The sequence below is a fragment of the Copadichromis virginalis genome, linkage group LG2 (assembly GCF_057382275.1).
Source record: "Copadichromis virginalis isolate Kocher_CV1m ecotype Utaka linkage group LG2, C_Virginalis_male_GT1.1, whole genome shotgun sequence".
NCBI classification, from domain to species: domain Eukaryota; kingdom Metazoa; phylum Chordata; class Actinopteri; order Cichliformes; family Cichlidae; genus Copadichromis; species Copadichromis virginalis.
In genome coordinates, this window is record NC_140619.1 from 8,660,857 (window position 1) to 8,684,811 (window position 23,955).

A 23,955-nucleotide genomic window follows, 5' to 3' on the forward strand; every position below is an offset into this window, starting at 1 on the left:
AGCTTTGCAATTTTGAGACTGCTGCATCCCTCTGCAAGATATCTCACTATTTTTGACTTTTCTGAGCCTGTCAAGTCCTTCTTTTGACCCATTTTGCCAAAGGAAAGGACGTTGCCTAATAATTATGCACACCTGATATAGGGTGTTGATGTCATTAGACCACACCCCTTCTCATTACAGAGATGCACATCACCTAATATGCTTAATTGGTAGTAGGCTTTCGAGCCTATACAGCTTGGAGTAAGACAACATGCATGAAGAGGATGATGTGGACAAAATACTCATTTGCCTAATAATTCTGCACTCCCTGTAGTGCGTTTTTCCTGTGTTCCTTGTCATCTGCATGTCTTCCTCCGTGTTGCCTCTGCGTTTCCAGGTTTTTTTCTATCTATTTCTATGTCTCAGGTTTCTTGTTTAGTTTTTCTCATTTAGGTTTTTTTTTTGTTTGTTTGTTTATCTTAGTTCCCCGTCGCCTTTTGTTTTGTAGTGTTTTGTGCAGCCAACAATAAAGGCTCACTTTCTGTTAGACATCCACCTTCATCTCTCTGTTTTCTGCATTTGGGTCCAATTCATTCTCTCCACACTATCTGCCCTACACGAAATCGTGAGAGTTCACTTGCACATTGCTGCAGTTTGCCTCTAACACTCTGACTCGTCTGCAACACTTGGAAACAACAAAAAGCAGGTGACCACTGCAATCTGCTAGTGACCAAAGCAATCACTGTATATCGCTTTGCTACTAATTTCCCCTTGTGACTGTCAGCACCCACTGGCCAACCATTGAGGGAATCCACATTTTTACCTAGCAACTGGTGGTAGGAGGGTGACTGACCTGTCTCTAAACCTGTGTTACTGAAGTCAAATGGCCTTTTAAAAAACAGCCTGAAATTGAAAAACTTTTCACTATCTACTGTAGAAATTTCAAACCTTTCTCTCATATTATTGTTTCTATTACTTAGTTACTTTGGTGTAGTATTAATGGCCATCGGAGGAGTTTTTATTAGTAGGAATAGCTGCATGTACACAGTTAAAAGTCCAAAATTTATAAGCCATCCAGTGGATGAAGGGAAACTTTGACCTTGAATGCCACCATATAAGATCCTCAAATGGAAATCTGCCTAATTATCACATGGATAATAGAAAAAAAAAAAGACAGACTTGGCTGAAGTGTTCATAAATATTCTTTCATCATTTAAAATGACAAAAAGACTTTAATGCCTGAGCAATGAGTATCCATCGTCAGTATTCACTCCAGTATCTCCACTTTGTGTAAATGTGTTTTCACAAAAAATCTGCCACTTTGTTAGGAGTTGATTCTTTTCCTTTTCTCTGGTTTGCTTTTCATTTTTTTCAAGGTACTTCTTCGAAGATATTTACACTTTTGTGACCCATCAAACTCCTCTTTAAATCCTCACATTCCCCTGCTGTTGGGTGCTTAATAGATGTGTGACCCATCTGGCATCAGTTGGAGAGTAAATGAAGAACACAATGATTGTGATTCAACTTCATGCAAAGTCAGCCTCAGTGTACATCGACCTCAATATGCAGGATTAACTTTGGTGTGTGGTCTAATTATCACACAGGAAGAGGTGATGAAATTCAGTGTTTTGGTTGATGACTAAGATGCTGAACTAATCTTCAGACTGAAAAATAAAGAGTCAGTAGAAAGTATTTGCTTAAAAAGTTTTGGTCGGCCTCGAAGGTTAATCGTATTACATCCCCTGAAAAGGTACAAAGTGTTATCCATTATCCACACACACCCTTAAGCATTAGTATAGATCTTACTTATATATGGTACTGTCTTTAGTTATCTGCCAGGTGTGTCTTGGTCCTTTCAAATTCAAACAAGTACATCCAAAGAGATTACATAATATATATCTCACAAATATGTAAAAAAAAAAAAATGTAATTGAATGTTAGCAAAAGTATTTGTGATTTATTTATTTCCATAAAGCTAACCTTTTCGTAAGTTTCTAATTGACACTGATGTTATCAATATCATTATGTCAGTAGCTAAAATTTTAGTGGCAATGTTTACGTGAAACCTTAAATTGTTTCTACTCTTATATGTTGAATACACACATTTCAGTGTAGATTTTAACCTCTTAACATCCCTACATACATAACCTGCTTTGGAATAGGTTATGGTCGCAGAATAAGTTACCACCCTGGAAAGAAGTGAACCAGAAAACCCAGGGTTCCCTAAAGTTACCTGGACAAAAGAAAGTCCTGCTTCGTAGTACTGAGGTGGATGTTCAGAGGTTTATTTGCTGTCAGACAGGCTTGTAACCTGTTATAAATTCATTTTTAAAGAGCATAAGTTCATTTGGCAAAAGGAAGAATTCTATAATAGCATAAACTACCAAATAAGTCACTTCCTTTTCTGTCAGTTTGTTACCATAACAACTAAGCAAAAGAGTCAAGAAACCTTTCAATTTGGGGGTTTACAATTAAGCAAAGGCAGAGCTCCAAGATGGATGTGGTCCTGGTGTGATTTAGTTGAATATGTCCTCCAGTTCTGAAATATAGAATTTCATTTTTATAACACAATTTATAGGTTAATGCCCAACTATCTCCCCTCTGTAGTACACCATGTAAAATTTATGGTCTGATAGGCTATGGGCCAACATAACTTAATCATGTAAGTTAATCATAACTTAATCATGTAAGTTATGAACATACACATATATATATATATATATATATATATATATATATATATATATATATATATATATATATATATATATATATATATATATATATAATTTTTATTTCACATAGAGAATTAGTGATATTTCCAGGCTAAAAATTGATTACCTCAAACACTGGATCAAGCCCTGAAACCAGTAAGTACTTTAATGGTTCACTCATCATGAAGTCAGCAGGTTTTTGGTTGTGAGCTTTAAACATAAAATGTGTAGCAATATACCCAAAGTTTTAGTTATATGTTTGATATTTGCAAACAAATGTTTGCTATTCAGCATCATCGGACTGAGTGCAGGAGCTTGGTGGTCGTGCCATTAAAGCTATGAGACTGTGGTGTAGTTTGTGTAAAGCCTGTTGAACATGGAGTCAAAACTTAAATCACACATCTTGTCCGCTGTTTGTCAAACGAACCCCTGTCATGCTAACAAAAAATGTTGTCCCAGCACCGCCGATGAAATATAATGATGCTTCCTGTATCATTAATGGTTTAGTGTTGTTAAGATTTTTTTATGCATGTTGAAAGTTTGCTGTAGTCCTGAATAAACGTGTAGCTCCTCATGTTGATTGCAGTGTAATGTTTGTGGTGTGACAGAATGCATACTTTAAATGTCTTGGCTCACCGTGTGTAAACTGCGTTTGCAATAAGCATGTATCATATGGTTCACATATGATAAAGCGTCTGAGTCACCGTGTTTAATCTGAGCCACATGCAAATTGATGAATGAAGCGATCTGCTCATCAGAGTCAAGCAGTACCAGTGGGGGGATAATCGGTATTGCTTCATTTTGGTTGAAAGAACATTTGTTGCTTCCTCTGCACGCCAGCTGCTGGTTGTCCTGCAACGTTTCATTGGCAAAACAACAAAAGAGAACATTTGCAGGTGCTTGTGCTCTTGTTAGTGGTGTTGATTACAAGGTTTGAACAATGGACAATTACTGAAAAATGTGACCAGACAGAGTCGAGGCACATGTGATGTGCATGTGTGACACCAAAAGCGGGACAGGAGCACATTGTATTTTAATTCGGTCATATATCACGATGAACAATAGTGGAAACAAAACAATGCGTGTGTGGTTTCACGGGTGTGTTTTTCCAAGGGTGTTTGGTTTTTCAAAACAATGACTGGAAGGTAAGCTAACCACAAACACATAAAACATTGCATCTCCTGGCTTGCAGAAAGTGAGAAAAGAAAGCAAAGACATCCAGGCTTCTGTCCTCATGGAGGTTTTTGGTATCCGTCGATAGGGCTCCCTGCCTGAGGGCAGAAAAATAAAATGTAAGTGAAGATGACCAAAGACAATAAACATAAGAGTGCACAAGAAGGGAATTGAGAGTGAGAAAAAACCTCAAAGAAAGTAAGTACAGGTCAAAGGATGGCTGGAAATGAATGCTACAAGTGAGATTGAGGGATATTTCTATTTTAACCAGCTGTATTTTCCTGTTAATGTGACTGTCGTAACTCTGTGTATTCTCCACACCGATTGTAAAAAGCAAATCTACTTGCAAGCAGCATATATTATAGCAAAAAGTGCAAGCTCTCTGCAGCTTTCCAAAACACGCAATTGTACATATAACAGGTTAGTCTGCTTTGTAATTTAATTCAAAACTCAAAATGGCACTCAGCACTTGTTCCTATGGTGTCCTAGGGGATCTCCTCCCAGATCTAGACAGGGCATCACTGAGCTCCTGAAAGTCTGAGGTGCAATCTGGTGCGTCAGATGGACAAGCATAATGTCCCAGAGGCATTCTATTAGATTTAGGTCAGATGTGCGTGGGGGTCAGTGTTATCAATTCCTTCATCTTCCAGGATCTGCTTGTAAAGTTTTGCCTCATGAGGTCGGGCTTTGTCATACATCGGGAGGAAGCCCAGGGCCCACTGCACCAGTGTATGGTCTGATAGTGGGGCCAAGGATTTCACCCCGATATTTAATGGCAGTCAGGATGCCACTTGCTGAGTCTGTAGAGGTCAGTGCATCCCTCCGTGGTCCCTCCCTGAACGATGATACAGGCAGCATAACGTTCTCCACAGCTTCTCCAGGTCCTTTCAAATCTGTCACATGTCTTCAAGGTGAAGCTGCCCTCATTTGTGAAAAGCACAGGGCACTAGTGGTGGACCTGCCAATTATGGTATTCTGTGGCAAATGCCAATCAGACTACATGGTATCAGGTATGTTCTGTGATCTTGAGACTGTGCTGGGAGACACAGCAAACCTTGCAATGGCATGTATTGACGTATTGATACTGAGCAATCGGAAAAAATGGTCGGTGGCCTCCACCTGTAAAACCATTCCTGTTTTGGGGTTGTCTCATTGTTCCACATCTAGTGGACCTGTTGTAAATTTAATTAACACAAAAGAACCAGAATTTATTTAACAATCCTCTCTGTTATTCAACTGAACAGATCAATATCCCAGAATTTTAACTGAGTTGATGCCATACTCTGATTTAAAAGGGTTTCTTTTTTTAAAGGCAGAGTATCTTCTCCTATATTTCCAAAACTACCCAGAGAACCAGAGTTAGACTTATTGGTCTCTCAATAAGTTACTTAATCTAAACACTAGAAGAAGATTCACACTGATATTTAGCCAAGAATTTGAGACTTTTTTATTCACCTGTACTTCAGCAGCACCACTCTGTCTGAAATAGCACATCTCTCTATCTCTGCAGATGTCAGCCCAATGAACAGTAAGCGTCCTCCTTTTCTCTTTCTGTCATCTAACAATACTTATGTCTACATAATGTGAATCTCCCATTTGTATAAATCATGTCAGAGCTGGTAATGTGTTTTTTCATGGCTGTTTCCTCTATGACTCCGGTGCTCCCTGCTCCTCCAGCTAAATTTCTTCCCTCTCTCAGCTCAGCAAGGACTGCAAAAAAACCCCACTCTGCATCATCTGCACTCAATCAGAATAATTATCCCAAGAAATGCACTGCAGAGTCTGTGAGAGGTGAGGGGAATGAAGCACAGAGGCTATTGGCAATCACCTCCCTCCAGTCATTATTAGTCATCTCTTTGCTGCTTTGGAAAAGGACTCGAATGGCTTGGGAGGAAGCCATGTGCAGCCGACAGACAGACAGACAGTGAAAAGGTCTGATGTGAATCCGGAGCCCAAAAAATATCAGCCACCTCTGAAGTCTCTGGCAGCCTGGCAGCTCATCTGGGGGACTGGCAGCCATCCGCACACGATTATTAGCCTTATGTTCTGTCTGTCAGGCTTCCTCTTATCCCCATTTTTTAAAACACTGAACTTGTCATTCTGAAGATGTGAGGGCTTTGAAAAATCCCCAAAGTGGCCAGGCAGACACCTTCCACTATAAAAATCCTGCAGGAGGATGAAGTGTTTGAGGTCCTGTCAGGATTTGTGAGCTCTTCCTGAAGGACTTCTTTGTGAGACATCGTGGGGTTCCTATTTGATTGCAAAATGGCTTTGAAACCTCAAGTTCCTCAAAGCCCTCTAACTTTTTAAAGCATGCTGCAGACAGAAAAACAAAACACTGATTAGACTCTGGTACCCATGAAGTATCAGTTACATGAATGCTCTGGCTGTTCTGCAAGTCCACAGGGGACTGGCAGCCATCCTCGCATGACTATCGCTGTTTTGAATGTCTGTTTTGCTCTTGAGTTGTGCATTCTTCTTTTATCCAAAGATTTTAAAACATTACACTGGTCACTCTTACAGAATCCTTTCAAACAATCCCAAGGCTGCTACTATCTGCACACTGCTCTTCAAATGAATACACTCAGGAGAAATATGGTTAGTTTAGCTTAGCATAAAGACTGGAAAAACTAAACTGGAAAAACATAACGTTCTGGTTTTATGGGCATTAAGCAGAGGACTTTTCTTGGCTTGGAGCAGTGACTCACTGGTGAATCTGCTGAGTGATGGAAAACATCCCAGTAATGACATATTTGTTGTTTTCACACTGTTTATTTTATAGATTAAACAACCAATATAAAACACAATACTAAGTAAGCTGAAAAGCCAGTGGTAGATTATGCTACCTGCGCACAAAACTAGACTGTTTCCTTGTATTTCGGTTCTGAATGCTAAGCTAAGCTAACTAGTTGCTCGCTCCAGCTTCATATTCAATAGAAAGAGGCTTCAATGCTTTCAACTAACCCTTGAAAATAAACCCATTAAGCTTATCTCTCAAAATGTTAAACTTTAACAAACACAACACGTCAGACATATGAATCCTCCTGAACAAGTTTCCTCTTTCAATTCAGCTTTTCAGCGATTTGCATCAAAGACATTTCAGAAAATTCAGCAAATGTGATGCCCCTATCAATGCCATCACAGCAACAACAACAGAAAACTGTGTGTACTCAGTTCTGAGTGTAGCATACTATGGATGTGTATAAATAAAATAATAAAAGCCCCAGTTATACAAAGAATTAAAAACTACTAACACAATCTAAACTGGTACTTTGATTAAATCCAATATGCAATGAACATGTCATAAACTAAGCTGCAACTTTCAGTGCATAAAAATTAGGTAGTGGGAAAGAAGAACTCCCTTCCAACAACTGGTTTGGTGATTGCATTGCATTTTTTCACATTTTGTGACCAGTTTTCAAGCAGATGTGGCAAATAACTGATCGCCCAGAGGTTGAAATGCATCATCTTCAGACTCTAGGTGACTATTGTCGATAGCAAGGCGACTGCATGGGTTGCCTGGTGGGAGGCAATTGCAGTCTGTCTCAGACTGACTACAATCACTCTGAGACAGACTGGTGAAGGTTTGAGTGAGTTTGTGTCAATGAATGCAACTTGTCTGCAATATTCAACCAAACTGGTTACCAACTGGTAACCAGTTTGTGGTTATATTCCTGTATAAATACAAGGGTACCAAGCACCTGTGCCGTGTTGAAGTTAAATTGCCGCTCTGCATCAACTATGTCACTATTTGTGGAGGAATTTCTGTTTCAAAATCTATGAGGTCTTACTGGACTCCGGTGTGTTAAGACAGTGATAAAACACCAGTGAGACAGTCTGGTGCCAACTATTTACATTCAAAGTCGGTTTGATGATAACAACTGATTGCAAGTGGTTGCACACCTGGTTCCCATCTTAAGAGCAAGTTACAAGGAGATAGCTTAGATGGTTCAACAACATCATTTAAACAAAAACAACATGGCAGTGACCAAAAACACTAAAGCTGATGGTTCAAAATGGAAAAATCCAGAAGTCAGTGGGTGAGGTCACTGTGCCTACACCATCTTTTAGATACCGCCTATAATCATAACTAATTTATTTCTATCTGTTTTCATCTGTTACATTGGTTATGCTACCCCAACTTTTTCAGATGTGTTTCACTATTGGATTCTCCAAAGACCTAAAAAGTCAACGACTGTCATCAGTTATTATTGGAAGCAGTCCTGCAGGGTGACTTTCTAAAACTTCGAATGGTTCCACTTTATGTGCTGAGTGGATATTTGTAAATCCAGTTTTTACCCAGATTGTTATTTTTTCAATGTTCTGTTTTTTGGCTTATTTAGTCCTCCTATATGCATGCAGTCTGCTGTACAGACTCGTGTGTCCATGTTTAAAAACACTGATGATACTTCAGTGCACATGAATCTTCAGAGTCTTTTGGAAAACTCTCTGGCACTGCAATGAGCCCACAGCGGACTGGCAGCTGTGACCAGATGAATATGGTTTGGATTTCTAATATTTCAACACGAGTCTGCTCTTGTTTTTGATCCAAATATTTCGAAACACTGAAAAGATGGCTGTAGAGATAGAGGTGACATTGGAGGGGGGAAAAGGGGGGGAACTACAGACTGGTTCGTGAATTCTAAGGCCAAAGGAAACAGCCGATGTTTCAGGTGTCCCAAAGAAAGCACAGCACGAGCCGATTGTTCAAACAGCCTACTTTTACGTTTAGCAGCCAACAAGAACTCCATCTATATGATTAAATTGGACCTTTTTCTGTAGTTCCATACAGAAGTGTTAAAGCAGAGATTGTTGACCTAGGAGGCAGTACATCTGACTGCCCCCACAAGGGTCCCAATACAAGGATTCAATGAAGGATGGTGCTTTGGGTTGAAATACGCTGAGTTACAGTGTATTATTAGATTAGAAAGGTCAGTAAAAGTGACAATACAAGCACACATTTACATGCACATATTATGCCAACTGTCACAGTTTCTTCATGAAGAGGACACTAGAACTGTATGTATGTAAACTTGGTTATTTGGGGAACGCGCAGCAGTTACTCACTGAATACTTGAAGACTACTCAACCATAAAAAGTAAAAAAGAAAAAAACAATTATTAGACTGTGAGTCTCCTGGATATTTGACAATTCCTTCAGGGACTGGCAGTCACATCCAGATGAATGTTAGCTCTCTTTTTTCATGTCTTCTATTTTAGTCCTGAGATCACCACCAGATTTCTTAAAATAAAGGTTCATCTGAGGGCTGCAGTGACACGCGAAGAGAGCCAGCAAGCATTCGAAACTTCGAGCTGCCACGAAACTTCAGTTTCTCATAACATTATTACAGAAAATAATCACCGCCGTGCTCCACACATGAGAAGTAACAGAGCCACACAGGTACCTTAAAGTGTGCCCTTTAGACGATCCACAGCAGAGATGTTAGACACGTTTATCCAAAGCACACTTGTAATTTCTGGAAGAACTGACAGCACGGCAGCTCCTCTGGGGACTGGCAACCATACTCGAATGAATATTGGCACTGTAATGAAGGTCTAATGTTTCACGTCCAAGGTTTCCATGTGTCATCAGAGATTTCACGAGACCGAACAGGCGTGGAGACATTTTGAGTAACCTTTAAGCTGCCGTGAGAAGATTTCTTCTGCAGCAAATTTCGATAAGAAAACCATTCAGGAAGAAAAAATTAAAGTGATACCTGGTCGAGGAGCTCTTCGCACAGCATGTTTGACTTCTCCACCTGAGACTCCAGGTTGGTCACTGTGTCTGCCTCCCATGATATTATACTGCTTTAAGAGACAGGAAGTTTAAATGTGTTATAAGGTGAGTAAAAGTTGAAAAAGACACTCAGATAATAATGAACTAGTTCCTTATTAAATCTGTTCATCTATCACTACCTGTCACAGCCCTCGGCGTCCTGAAGGGGGCAGACAAGTCTCCGTGTTGGACTGCCGTCGTGTGAACGCTTTAGTTTCTCAGCTTTCTTTTCCAACCTGCTGACCTGTCGCAGCAGAGCTTCTCTCTCCTCCATGAGACAGTCTTTGAACCTGTAGGATATGATAACTCAGCAACTCTTCGAGCACAGCGTACATAATCTCACGAGTTTCTAAATATTTGCTAATTAATCTATAAAGGAAGCAGCAGCAGCATGTAGCCTGGCTGGAGGAGGGGGTTATAAATTGTAGGGTTGATTTCCAGACCTTCCTATCCACATGTAAAAATGTCCTAAAGCAAGATGTTGAACCCCCGTGTGCTTTCTAAATTTTAGCTGCTTTGGATACGAGTTTGCCAATGTGTCTAATGCAATGTGCATAAGCAGGGCCCAGAATATGAATTATGTGCACTACCTGTACTGATTGCATTAGAAATTTCTGGAGCGGGGCTTGTAATATATCAATGTATCAATTTGAAGTGAAAAGATAGGGGGGGAAAATGCACATTTACGCTCTCAGTCAAAATTCACCAGACCAACAGAACAATACAATTTAGTTTCTTACCCTGTCCTTGACAGACTGTCATACGATCCAACTTATCCTAAACATGAAATCTGTATTAATCTTTTGGAAAGTTTAATGTGAGGAATTCTGGGGCCTAAGGCTGGGACACTAACAGGAAACATTTGGGTCACAGAGGGGAGATGTTTTTGAAAGCACTTAACTTTCTTCAAGAATCATCAATCTCTATATTTTTGTATAAAGTTGATCTAGTGACTCACGAAAACAGATTTTAAGTGATTCCTTAAGGCTGCAATGTTTCTTGTTTCAGTTATAAAGGCGAAACATGGGAGATGCTTTAAAAATATCATCCAGTGTGTTAGAAGGGCCTCGGGGATTCTAGCAGAGCTTTCTGACTGATGAACAAACATTGCTGGTTAGTTTTAAAGAAACTTATGGTTACTTCTGTGACCTAAATGCATGATGATGAGTGGTATCCTACCCACATACACTATAGTACTTAGTTAATTTCTAGCAAACTCAGCTGTCAGACCTCTATCTCAACTTATTGGTCTTTCTTTAATTACAAGAGACATATAAAAGTATTAAAAAGAGGTTTTTGTGACATTTTTGGAAGCTACAACACTCTTTCCAGATCTTTTGTCCGTAACATTTTAGCACCTTTAAGCATGTTGTTTCAGTTTTACGACCTGTAGCAGCTTATGTGCTGTGGTGCACCCTCACTGCTGTTTCCAGCTGGTGCAGACAGCTGTTTTCAGCTGTGACAAACCAACCTGCATGGCAGCACAAAGATGCAGTCAGAGGCTTGTTGGGAATTGAATTTTGAAGTTTTTTTCCCCAGAGAAGATGGTGAAGACGGAGTTAAAGTAAATAAGATGGGTAGAAAGCAGACTACAAAGTCAATTAGGTCCCTCTGTGTCTGCTTATTGTGAGTATGTGTAGCTCATACTAACACAGTGCTACCAGTAACATCATAACAAGGCCAAATCATACCATGGGAATTTTAGGTAGCTTTGTAGTTCTGCCACAAAGAAACAGACAGATCAAAGATGTTAATGCTTAAAAAATAGTTTAAAAACTTTTTAAATTCATCCAAATCTCTCAAAAACAGCTATGATGTTACATCTATTGATGTCTTTGTATTGTGTTGCAGTGATATCAAGAAATCAGGATGGACTGTGCTCTCTTGTAATACCACTTTGATCCACATGATGGTGCACTGAGTGTCTAATCCAGGGGTGTCAAACTCAAATACACAGTGGGCCAAAATTCAAAACTGGAACAAATTCGCGGGCTAACATTAATATTTATTGAAATATATTTATTCCTCCAGATATAAGAATGAATCTTTTCTTATGGACTCAAACACGTTTTGCTGAAAAACTGAATATGGAACAAGCAAAGCTTAATACTAAACAATATATATATTAGCTGTATAATACCAGTAGGCCGCTCTAATAGTAATTTGGTATGGCTTCGCGGGCCAAATGTCATTAGGCTGCGGGCCAAATGTGGCCCGCGGGCCAGAGTTTGACACCTATGGTCTAATCTGATTTAAGTCCAAAAACACCCATTACAGCAGTATTCACGCAACATTTTAAAGAATTCTTGTTACTATCACACTTTTGTTGTGTTTTAGGTGGACAACTACACTAGAACCTTCTGGTAAAACACTGCCATCTTGTGGTGAAATGTTTAATGACATTTGCAGAAGGTAATTGCAAAAAGTACCTTTAATCACTGTTTAGAATAAATCAAGTATTTCTATACAAATAAAAAATAATTGTGTTTGAGTAAATGACAGTCAGTTAAACAACTGGAATAGTTTGCTTGTTTATTTTAATCACATTTGACATGCATTAACTCTGGTAGATGCTTTGTATATTATAAGAAATCAGAACTTTACTCACTTCCAGCTAGATAAAAACGCAAGTAGATAAGTCTCCTTTCCAATAATCATTTACAAATGTATTTTCTATGCAGAACCACATTATTTATATTAAGAAGGGGTTTTCAGGGTTTCGTTTACATCAACTTTGAGCATGTGTGCAGACAATAAAGACTTTAAAATCTGATCCTGTTATGTTTTTTGGTACACACAGCTGAGATATATTTAAAAACAAAGCAAAACAAAAAAAGAACCCTACTCACCTCTTCACACAAGACATCCAGTAACGCTGTTGCTGACAAAGCCACTCGAACTGCTCTGCCGTCTCCTGAAGTTTCCTCAGGCTTCCCTCATTTTCCTGCTGCAGTTCCCTCACCTCAAAAAAAAAAAAAATACAAATAAATAAATATATTTCTCCCAAAACCAGGATGTGACCAAGACAACAAAATTAGAAAATTATGATGTGGGCGTGTAAATATAAATCAGGAAAAGACGACATGTCATGTGGAAAGATGAGCGGGTCCAGTGGAGTCAGACTTAATCTTCTGCTCCCAGACCTTTCACAATAATTTACAGGCCTTATCCCCTGCAAATAATTGTTCTCATGAAGTTTCTCACTGACTCTGCAGTCTGTTGTTCTCTTCTCTTGGCCTTGTGGAGATGTCTCAAAGGAAAGATAATTGTAGACCTGGATTGTTTGCTGTTTGATGGACTGGATGAAGCAGACGCCAATGCGGGAGTGAGTCTTTGAAGCCGAGTGTAAATAAATGAGGAATGTTCCGCTAATGCCTGGACCCAACACACCGACACACACCAATGCAGACCTAATGCCAGCAACATCTGAATTAGTGCTCTCACTTGGGTGGTTGTAGTTTTTAAAATTTGGACACAGTACATAAATTTGAACCGTGAGGTTTTCGGAATCCAGCGGCAGATCATTATTCACAGCTGGCAACCCCAAAAAAAGGCCAAAGCAGTGTTTAAATAAGTGTCTGATCCTGACATCTGCTGGACAAAATCAGCACTGCAATCACTAAACTGATGATTTTATTGAACCTCCTCATTAGCCAAAGTCTTGCATTTTACACTTTTTTTCTTTTCCAGCAGCATTTGCCTTGATGAAGGGATGTCTCCCCTGGTGCTTCTGCTGAGATTTCTCCCATCATGTACAGCTAATAGGTTGTTTTAGAGGGTGGTTCTTTTCAGGGTCCAAGAATAGAGGATTTTGATGTTATATGTGATAGTCCTGAGCCCTCCTTGTTTTGCCTGCATGCTGCACCTTTCAGGTACAAATGCTTGACTGCTCTTACCTCAATAAGGAAATTACTTTACTTGCTCGATGTGCAGTTTATAGTCAATTTTGCTTATGAATTTTCCTAATTGAATGAAGTGACCCATGAGTATCTGCGTAGCAGCCATAATAAGAGCTGGTCAGAGTATATACATACTAAGGAATGTTGCTCTGATGCTTCCTTTATTACCTGCTTTACCACAAGACACACTGGCTCATCCTTTATGAAAGGAAATGCAGTAAGGCTATCTCATAAGTCGAAGTGACACACTATCTGAAGATCATTAAAAACAAACAATCAACATAACTGACAAAACCCATGAGCCTCTCAACGTTCTTTTTTTATTGTCTTGCAGTTTCTTGTTTAAGCCAGAAATGTTTGACTTTGTTAAATAAATGTTAACGTAATTAAAATTCTTGCCGCGTGGGTCCAGCGTCTTTATAACATCAGAGTGAGCTTATTCACGATTTGAACCTGTGGCTTTGCGCATACCAAGCAAGATCACACTCAACAATGTCCAAACACATGGACAGTTTCACACAGGAAACTTCTTGCCTCCTTTATTATTTTATTTAAATTCAATCAGTTTAATAAAGCACTGTGTACTTTTTGTTATGATGCTATGGACAGTTTGCTTTTACCGACAGCAGTATTTACTTTATTGCTTCAGAGGCCTGATATGAGTTTGTTTCTTCAGCAGTGTTTATCTAACAGTTCTCAGATCACAGCAGAGAATCATTTTAAAATACTTTTGCTTTTTCCATAAATCCTAATCATCAGTAAGGACGCGTATCAGATCTCCAGACGCAGTGCAAACACTGCAGCTCTCTCCGCTTGGCTCATCCTGAACTACTCATCAAAAACATGGTGAAGCTGCTCAAATGTGGAACAAATTACCAAAGGAGCTCAGGCTGGTGCCGACTACTTTTAAAATAGTTTTACATTCAAAATATAGACCTGCACATTTACCAGCGATTTCAATAAAACGTACTGTATCCAGATTTCTTACAGCAGATTCCCCTCCTGACGCAAACCCCAAAGAGATTTGGCAAATGTGTAAACTGCTACACAATAAAGAGAACTAAAAGTATGGAAGGTTTTGGAAAGTATGAGTAGCTTGTTGAGTGTTACTAACGTCATGAGTGTGCAGCTTCCCCTCACTGCCCCCTCACCTGTGATATCTACTTTCAAAGAATGAAGATGACCACCCTGAAAAAGTCGATGGTTCAAAACAGGACCTCGCAACACAGTGGCTGTGTCCATCCTTTGTATACAGTCTCTGCATGACTTTTCAGAGACACTTTTTAAGTCTTTGCACCACAAATATTACACCTTCAGCCTTTTGTTTCGAATTTATATGCAGTAAACTCTGAGCTTTGACCCACGTCACTCCTAAACTCTTCCTTCTCACCTCCTTCTGATAAGTTCTGCGGAGATCCGTCAGCTCTTCTGTCAGCATCCTGTTAGTTTCTTCTAGCCTTTCCAGCTCCACTGTCTTACTGTTGATGACAATTAGAAAAATGTCTTATTTACCTGTGTCAGCTCATTAAACTCTGCTTGTAGCCAGTTTAATTTTAGTATCTTTATTTGATCTTTCATCAATGTAAAGTTTACTGTAAGATAAACACTCATACTTAAAATTTACATTACTAAAGTAACTAAAATACTCACTCTTATCGTAGTGTGCTTAGATGTATTTTGTTTTTTCACACTCCATTTATTCATTTCTTTGTAGCCATCAGATAAGGAAACATGTTGGTCTTGATAAAAGTTTTAGGGTAAATATTTTGCTCTCTGCGAACGCCCAAATTTCTTTCATCTGCATTTCTGGAGTCATAATGTGATAACAAACTCTGACACTAAGCCGACACTCTGCAGGGATTTAACGTCAGCAGACTGAAGCTTGGAGGACTTTTCAGCTGATTTAAAGTCGCGGGTCCAGACTTGATGTTTTTGTTCAGCCTTGAAACAACAGTCTGAGACAATTTTCTTCTCTGTGCCGGGCAGCCCGTGACAGCTTTACTTGGCTTCAGTTTCCACAAGATGGTAATCAAAAGTCAACCGTTTTAATGTTTTTTCTTTTTCTGTCTGCAGCCTTATCTGGGTTAATGTTCATTGTGTATGTTTTAATGTCGATAAGGTTTTAATCAAGTCATTAACAATTCAGCAATACAGAGGACAGGCGGCTATTTTAGTTTCTCCAGAGCTATGCAATTTTTAAAAAATGGAAACTGTACACAGAAAGGTCCCAGACGGGGTTTAAAACTCTTCTTGCTGTGAGGTGACAGTGCTAACCACTGTACCACTGTGCCACCCACAGTAATTAGTGGATTAGTCCATTTTTTTTGTGTAGAATACGAAGTAAGAACACAGCATTATAATGACGGCTTTAAAGCCCAGAGTAGAGGTCCTGAGCCTCTTACATCTAAAGTCAAATGTTAGTATGTTAAAAATGGCAAAAATGACTCCAGACAACCACAAAAAGAAAATAAAGTTAAAAAGTAATCCAAGATTTCTATTAAAAATAACAACAAAGAGTTTTGAAACAATTACAAAGAGCAACAAAATGACCACAAAGAGACACAAAACGTATAAATTGTTTCAGAACTAGCTGGTGTCAGTTACAGAGAGATGCAAAACTACCACAGGAGATGCAAAATGGCCACAAAGAGATTTAAAAGTTAATACAAAGATACCTTAATATAATATAAAAATGGCACAAAGAAAATGTAACAACGTGAAAAAGATGCAAAACTACTGTCTTCATCAAACATAAGGAGGTGCTTTCATGTCTCCGAACCCCTCCACTGTCTAAATGTGCGTCTGTTTTGGAGCATGTCAGAGTATTAACTTAAAGTTAAAAAAATGTATTCCTATATTACATGAACTCATTGTGTGTTTTGCGGCTTACCTCTGCAAGTTTTTCTAAGTAAACGTAAACCAAATTGTGCTGTGTAAAGTAAAGAAAGAAAACATGATTCCGTGTTTTGTCATACTGGAGAGACTGAAGATTTACCTGCGCAGCTCTGCGTGGAGGCTCTCAGTGAGTGTAGCTCTGTGCTGGGCCTCAGCGTACAGCTCTGTCTGGAGATTTTCTGCCACCTCAGTTCTGTGTTGGGCCTCAGCCTGCAGCTCCTCCACCAGGCTCTCCAGCTTCACCTCAGAGCTCTGCAGGCAAAGCAGCTCTGCGCCGACCTGCCGCAGTAGCTCTGCATCCCGGGAGCTCGCCTCCACTAGCAGGACCACGCGCTGCCGAAGCAAGTTCACCAGGTCCTGCGGGGAAGATACGGACATACTGAGAATACTGCAGATGTGCTCACGTGAACACTTCAGCACTTCCTATCCTTTTCAAATCTCACTGGAGACATGCTATGCTCCAATACAGTCTGCATAAGTGATATCAGACACACCTTTAGGTCAAAGAGTTTGGGACAAGCCTAAACCTGATACTGTCTTTGAGGGGAAAGTGAAGGAGTCAAGCTCTCCAAAACTGTAATAAATACCACTGATGTCTCTAAGAGGCCTGATAATTTGTTACTGTGCAACCTTAAAGTAGGACACAGGATAAATGCTGAGCTGTGCCCTGCTGAAAAATGACTTGTGTCTCTAAAAGCATGAAAAATAATCCTTCTGACCACTTTGATAAGCTGCTGAAACAACTTTAACCTAATTTTAGAAGTTCCAGGGAAATTAATATGACAAGAAAGCTGTTTTGATGCTCATTAGATTTCTTTAGTTCAGTGAAATGTCTCTGTGGTTCAAAACTCTTACTTCTTGTAGCTCATACTTATGCAGTTTGTAAGTAACCAATGCCAAAACATCAGCATTTTCCATGTGCAAACACATTTACTGTAAACTTAATTCCACTGTAACTAACAGACAGCAAAGATGAGCTGATTTGTTGATGTCAGAGGTACAGATTATGTGGATAAATGGAAAGTTTCCTATTCATTTCATAAGCTGTATTTATCCACTACTTCTTAAGAATATTTAAACTAGTTTAAGTCTAGTTTAAATGATTTAAACTAGACTTAAACTAGAAGCAATATATTTAAAAGAGAGAGATTTCTGTACAGAAACCAACCAATAAGAAAATCTATAGATATACACAGATGTCACTCAGCAGCAACACTCAGTGACAGTTTAAATTTCAACCAAGTAACAAATACAATCCAACAAATACTTACATCCTGCAAAATGTAATTTATTTCCACTTCTACTGTAAAATGAGTAGCGTATGAATGAGCAAGAACTATTGGGAAGTGGCAGTGATTACAGATTCAACTAAAAGCGAATACCTCAGAGCTTTGTGCAAGTAAGATGTGAAGGTAAAACTTTACGGTGTATTTATTAGTAAATTATTAGCAACTTACTCTATTTGATCTATGTTGAATATATAAATGTAACATTTATAGCAGACAGCCTTGTTCTGTCTACATGTAAAAGATAAGTCATAATCGGTCCACCTGCTGCTGCTGGATCCTGCTGATGAGTTGGGTCTGGTTCATCCTGAGGTCCATATTGAGCTGGTCTTGCTTGAGGAGTTGGGCGGTCACAGCTTCCAGATCATTCTGCAGCCTTCTCTCCCTCTCTCGGGACACCAGAAACTCTCTGTCCAACACCGCTGAGGCCACAAAACCAAGAAGAGTTAGTTAAACTGAGCACATTAGATGTAACTGTGTGGCTGACTTTACTTAAATACTTAATGTTAAACAGTCAATTTTGTACTGCAGACATTTATCACTCCAAAGACATTAATCACTGATGGTTTCATTTCATTAACTGATTAGTGCGGGAAAAAAATAAAAAACAAAAAAGTAAGTTAACTAAAAAATAAATCATATTTTAAAAATAAAATATGAACAGTGTATCAGAACTTCTCTGTAGTTTGTATAACAGTTGCCAGTATGTCTATTATAATACTTAATGCACTTAATGTAATAAATAAATTCTGCTTAAAAACTGATACATCAGTTTTACCAAGCAGAAAATCTACTGCATAGACTACTTTTGATACTTAAAAATACAGATTCCGTCAGTTATACTTAATTAGCTCAGTTATTTAAAAGTTCTATATTTAAACCATTAAGTAAGTAAACTCTGAATTGTTGTAGTTTTATTGATGTAGCTGCTCAATAATTGTTTTTGCTGCAACAAATTATTTTTTATTCAGGATTAACATTTTCTTAAAGAATAAATGAATATAAATAAATAAAATTTAAAAACAAAGTTAAGATGTGAACTTTAACCACTGATTGTTTTAGTTTTGCTTGTACTTATTTTTGTGTGTGATATGTTTAAGGAGTAAAAAGTTGTAATGTAGCACAATTTTGTAGAGTATAATACTTACATTCTGATTTTTTTCTATAGTATATTTTTCTATAATACAGTACTTGAGTAAATATACTTAGTTACATTGTTAAGTTTTTATGTCAGTACAGCTCTAAATCCTTATGATACCAAAACAATAAACACACAACCAGAAAGGCTCTCAAGTACTAACATCAGTACTAATGTAGGATTTAGCCTGTTACAATATTTTTTAATTTTATAACATGGAATAAAATTTTAATTAAACATGGAATTTAATTGAATTAAAAAAGTAGATAACACCACTGTCACCACTCGCTACTCTTACATCTTATTACAGAGGTAAATGTGCATTGTAACTCAGTATGGGCTTTAAGTAGATCAACACTGACCCAGATTGCAATAAAAACAGATAATACAAACTGTAGTTATATTACATGTTAAAAAAAACTACCAGAAATTTCTGTAAATAAACTTTGCTCTAGTCAGATACCCTGTAACTGTGACTGCATTGACTTGGAAACTGTTGCACAATGACTATAAAGTTGATTCTGTTAAAGTGTAATCTGCTCCAGGAAACATGCACTTTGTTTTCTGTTTATTAAGAACACCGGGCTCAAACTAATGCAGCGACCCTGCAATAAAGCCTGTTTTCATTAAAGATCAGTGTTTTAGTTCGTCACATTTTACTTGACAGCGTAAAGATGAAAGTATTTCTTTTCACGCAAAACATGTGTGGTTCTTCTAACAAACCTGTGACCTTCGATTGAATTTGATGTTTATTTGGCAAGCGTGTTTTTCCATTCAGGAAATTTGACCCTGGGTCAAGTGGATTCCAATGCACACACACAATGCAACAGCACATAAAGAGATATTTACATATAAATAGATGAAACAGCAGGTCAGACTGTTCCTATACATGGAATGCAGAATGTATTAATATGCATTCAGCATATGCTCTTTATCATAGTGTAAAATAAAATTAATACATTTTATAAACTGAGCTAAATTAAGTTTAGAAATTAAGCTAAACTGAAGCTAATCAATTTATATTTTGAAACATGTTTGCCATGTTTCATGTAGTTTTTCTTTCTTTTTTTCCAAGACATTTTTCAAATTATTATTACTTTATTTTTCAGATTTATTAGTAAAGTCTAACTATGGACATTTGTGACAGGCATTTGTTTATTACCTTTACTATTTTTACAAACAAAGCAATCTTTAAAAACTCATGAATCTATAAGTAAGCAGCAGCACTTCCATTTTCAACAGTCACATAATTATACTAAGCAACTTTTTCTGTGCAGGACTTTGACTTGTAGCAAAGCATGATAATAAAGCCAGCAATACTTTGACTAAAGAAAAGGATGGGAGCACTTTCTGCAGTTCTGATGACATTTTAAATATTAATTTCCATCTTATTTAAACTGTTAGCTGTATAGACATTGTGTGGTGCTCATCTGATCTACTACTTGACTATAATCTGAACGCCTCAGTGGACTCAACATTATAACCTTCCTGAAGGGAGAAGAGGGTTTTTTTTCCCTTTGTAGTAAACTAGCAGTTTTCATGTAGATAAGAGATTAACAGTCAGCTGAACCCGTCTTGACCTTTGTGACTTACCTTTGTCATGAGCTAGGCGGGTGCACTTGGCCGTCAGATACTGGATCTGACTGAAGTCCTCGTCCCGGTGTGCTCGGAAAAACCGCCTCATGATCATCTGTGTCTCATCTGCTCCCTGAAAGACCTAAAACCGCCTTCCCATGATCCTCGGGGCAGGGCGGGTGTGTCCCACATGGTCTGAGAGGACATAGCGTGCACATTTCCCGCAATATTTAACCTTACCTGAAGGTCTTAAAGAGGACTCCTACCTGGTGCACACCTACAAGGGGCAGGTTTCAGCATTAAAACAAGCTGCTGTTGTCACAACATGGAAGCGAGTGCTGCTGCGGTGTCTCTCTGTGGATTTTCTTGCCATCTGGCCTGCTACTTGAATAAAGAGGGAAAACTAAAGTTTGCATCATGCACAAAGTAAAAGGCTGATCTTATTTTATATGCAAATTGTGTTGTGAAGTTCTCCCCCGAGGCAGTGGCTGAGCTGAAGAGGTTGGGCATGTTGTATCTAGCAGACAGGAGTCTTTATGGCAGCAGCCTCAGGTTAGTGCTTTATTATATATGACTGCATAAGAGGTTTAATAAAGGAAAATCCCATGAATGTGCATTAAAATCTAGAACTTTATCAAATGTATTCTGTTAAAGTGTCTATGTGTTGGTTTAGGTTTGATATATTGCCATGGAGATGAGCTCACTATGTTTTCAGTATTTTGTTGCTAGTGTAAAATTATGATATTATTTTATGCCATGTTAGACCCCGAAATAAAGATTGTGAATTATTATGTAGTTTAAGTTGGCATTATTCTCCTGAATTAGAAGAAGGTGATAATTATTGCAGTATTTAAACTGATTTGCATTGCATTAGACTGCTGATTTATTGTGAATGAATGATATTGTTTATGATGCATTATACTGTTGAGTTATAAGGAATACTGTTCGCAGAAAGTCATCGCCTTATTTGTCTGATTAGAAGAGAATAGAACATGCTGGAGTTTTCTGCCCCATCTCAGCACGAGCAGATAAACAGGGAGCCAAGGTCGTAGCTTAGGCGCCGTGTGAGAGAAAGAATGTGAATGTTTAGGCTTTTATGATAAGATGGGAGAACCAGAGGCTATAAGAGTTTGAGCAATGCTCCACCACTTTGAGATTTGAGGCTGTCTGCATCAGTGTCCATCTCCCACGTGTGTGATCATTAAATCATCGTTTGACTCAACCCGACCGGACCAGTGTTGTTATTGTGGTTTTTCTCTTGTCTCCATCCCCAATATTTTGAACCTTAACATTTTGGGGGCTCGTCCTGTGGTATTGGGGTGGAATTTAAAAGTTTGGACGGTCCGAGGTTGTCGAACGGACAGGCATGAGCCAGTGGTCTGATTTGAGTGGACAAAAGCTGGCTTATCTAAAGGTAAGGCACTACCTGTTGAATTATTTCCAAAGTGTGCCAAATTGGATATGACTAAATTAAAGTCTACTCACTGAAATTACTGGTAGAGTGTCTGTTTTGATTTTGATGAGAATCACCGTGTGTTATGCAGTTAAAGTTGCTTAAGAGTATTTAATGAAGTTGAAGAAATATGAAACTGTTCCAGAAGTAACAGAGAATGTTGGGTTTGAGTCCCTGGATAGTGAGCTGAAGGCTCAGGTAGTTTAGTAGGGAAATTAGGACAGAAACTGTTCCAGAAGTAACAGAGACTGTTTAATTGGTCGTAAAAAAGTTATCTTTCTTCGGTTGGACCCGTTATGGTAAAATTTCTCAAAATCGGTTAGGTGAAAATTATTATAGGACGGCACCAGAAGTTGCTAAGAAGCACATAGCCCGGGGGTTACGCCCCCTCCTAGTCGTGGACGCGCGGCTTTGACCTCCTCACCGTTTTAAACGGTGTCATGTGCTTGTTTGGATACTGTTAAATTGAGTTAGGGATTTTAGAAATTAGGTCAGAAACTGTTCCAGAAGTAACAGATACTGTTTAATTGATTACAAAAAAGTTAACTTTCTTCGGTTGGACCCGTTATGGTTAAATTTGTCGAAATTGTTTAGGTTCTTTAGAAATCAGGCCATAGGCTGTTCTGGAGGAAACAGATACTGGTTAATTGATTACTCGTTATTTTAAATTTGTCGAAATTTCTTAGGTGCTCAATCTGTTAGGCCTGTCAGTGATTGTAAATACAAGACGTCTTTTGTAATATAAAATAATAGAGTTTTGCCTGAGCTTGGTGTGAGACTGTGTGTGACGTGCAGCTGCGGCGCTGAGGGCTATTTTTAGACTGTGTGTGAACATGCAAATGAGCTGTGAACTACACAGAGGACTTTTGCTTCCTGTTTAGTGTGTTTTGTGGGATTTGCAAATAATGATACAAGCTTGTAATAAAAACGCTGATTTTGTTGATTATAATATTATAAATAAGGATTTGAATGACTACGCTGAATGTTTGATGTTCGGCTGGATTTTAATATAGAAGAGATAAATTGTGTTTGAGTAAGACCGGCACTTCAGTCGGCAGAGTGTGATTGTGATGAAAATGATATTAAATAAATCTCTTAGTGTGTTGATACAGGTGGCTACGGGCCTGGACCACCCGGCCCCATGAGCAAACAAAAAGTTAAGTTAACCCACCTACAAACGCACATACACGCAATGAAGAAACAGCTTACACCCATGAACATGTGAAGATTTTCCAGCAAGTTTAAAGCAGTGAAGCTTAACATACACCCGCCGTTACACAATAAAGTTTATCCACTACTAACGAATAAACTCTCTGGGTTGCAGGACAACATCTTAACTTCAAAAAAAAAAAAAAAAAAAACACTGGTCTGACAAACCAGTGAAGATATGACAAATTTAGTGGTTAGAAAAGTCAAATTGTGACAAGTTTTCTGCCGATTGATAAATATAGGTGATTACTGAATGAAAGAAAATTCCATTTTGAACTTTAAATACAATCTTAAGAATTTTAAAATGTACCTGTGTCGTCCTGTCAGCTTGGTGGGTTATGAGAGGATTATATGGAGAGAAAAAAAAAAAGGGGGAGTGAAGGCTGACACAGGGCCTGGCCCCGGTGTTTCTCCCCTCTCTGACTGATATAGCCAATACAACATCATTAGTTTTGTTTTGTTTTGTTTTTGTTTTGTTTTTTTTGTTTTTTTTCTCTTTATGTTTGATTACAGGTAGGGAAGCCGAGGCTGACCTGGACGCCTGCTCTCCCCTCCACCATCGTTGCTCACTCCTCCACCATCTTTGAAGTGACCCTGACCAAATGCTACAGCAGCTGGACCTATAACAACAGCTTGAAAATGTCAACAGTGCTGCAGGAAAACGATATCAGGCTGCGGAGATGGAGAGTGTTAAATCCAAGGCCCGTTTCACTACACGGGGAGATTTCCGTCAGTCTCTCTTCTTAAATGAGAAGATTGAGAAAGGTCCGGCTCCCACCAATGACTTTGACCACCTGCTATAGAGGAACTATCGAGAGCATACTGAGCAGCTGTATCACTGCCTGGTTCGGGAACAGCA

The 23,955-nt window shown here is 38.6% G+C and overlaps 1 protein-coding gene across 2 annotated transcripts; it reads right to left on the minus strand.

Moving 5' to 3' along the window:
* Positions 1 to 3,709: 3,709 nt before the first annotated feature.
* On the minus strand, positions 3,710 to 20,752 carry LOC146716923 (uncharacterized). 2 transcript variants are annotated; one of them, XM_085469869.1, is made up of 8 exons: positions 20,453 to 20,752; positions 17,986 to 18,143; positions 16,536 to 16,792; positions 14,931 to 15,018; positions 12,491 to 12,603; positions 9,782 to 9,931; positions 9,583 to 9,670; positions 3,710 to 3,964 (listed from the first exon to the last, which is right to left on the minus strand). In XM_085469869.1, the coding sequence occupies exons 1-8, from the start codon at positions 20,547 to 20,549 to the stop codon at positions 3,926 to 3,928; spliced, it is 990 nt and encodes a 329-aa protein (XP_085325995.1). In that variant the 5' UTR covers positions 20,550 to 20,752; the 3' UTR covers positions 3,710 to 3,925. The 2 variants fall into 2 exon arrangements, with proteins under 2 accessions (XP_085325995.1, XP_085325987.1); XM_085469861.1 differs by having other exon boundaries at positions 9,583 to 9,673; positions 20,453 to 20,750.
* Between the last annotated feature and the right edge of the window lie 3,203 nt (positions 20,753 to 23,955).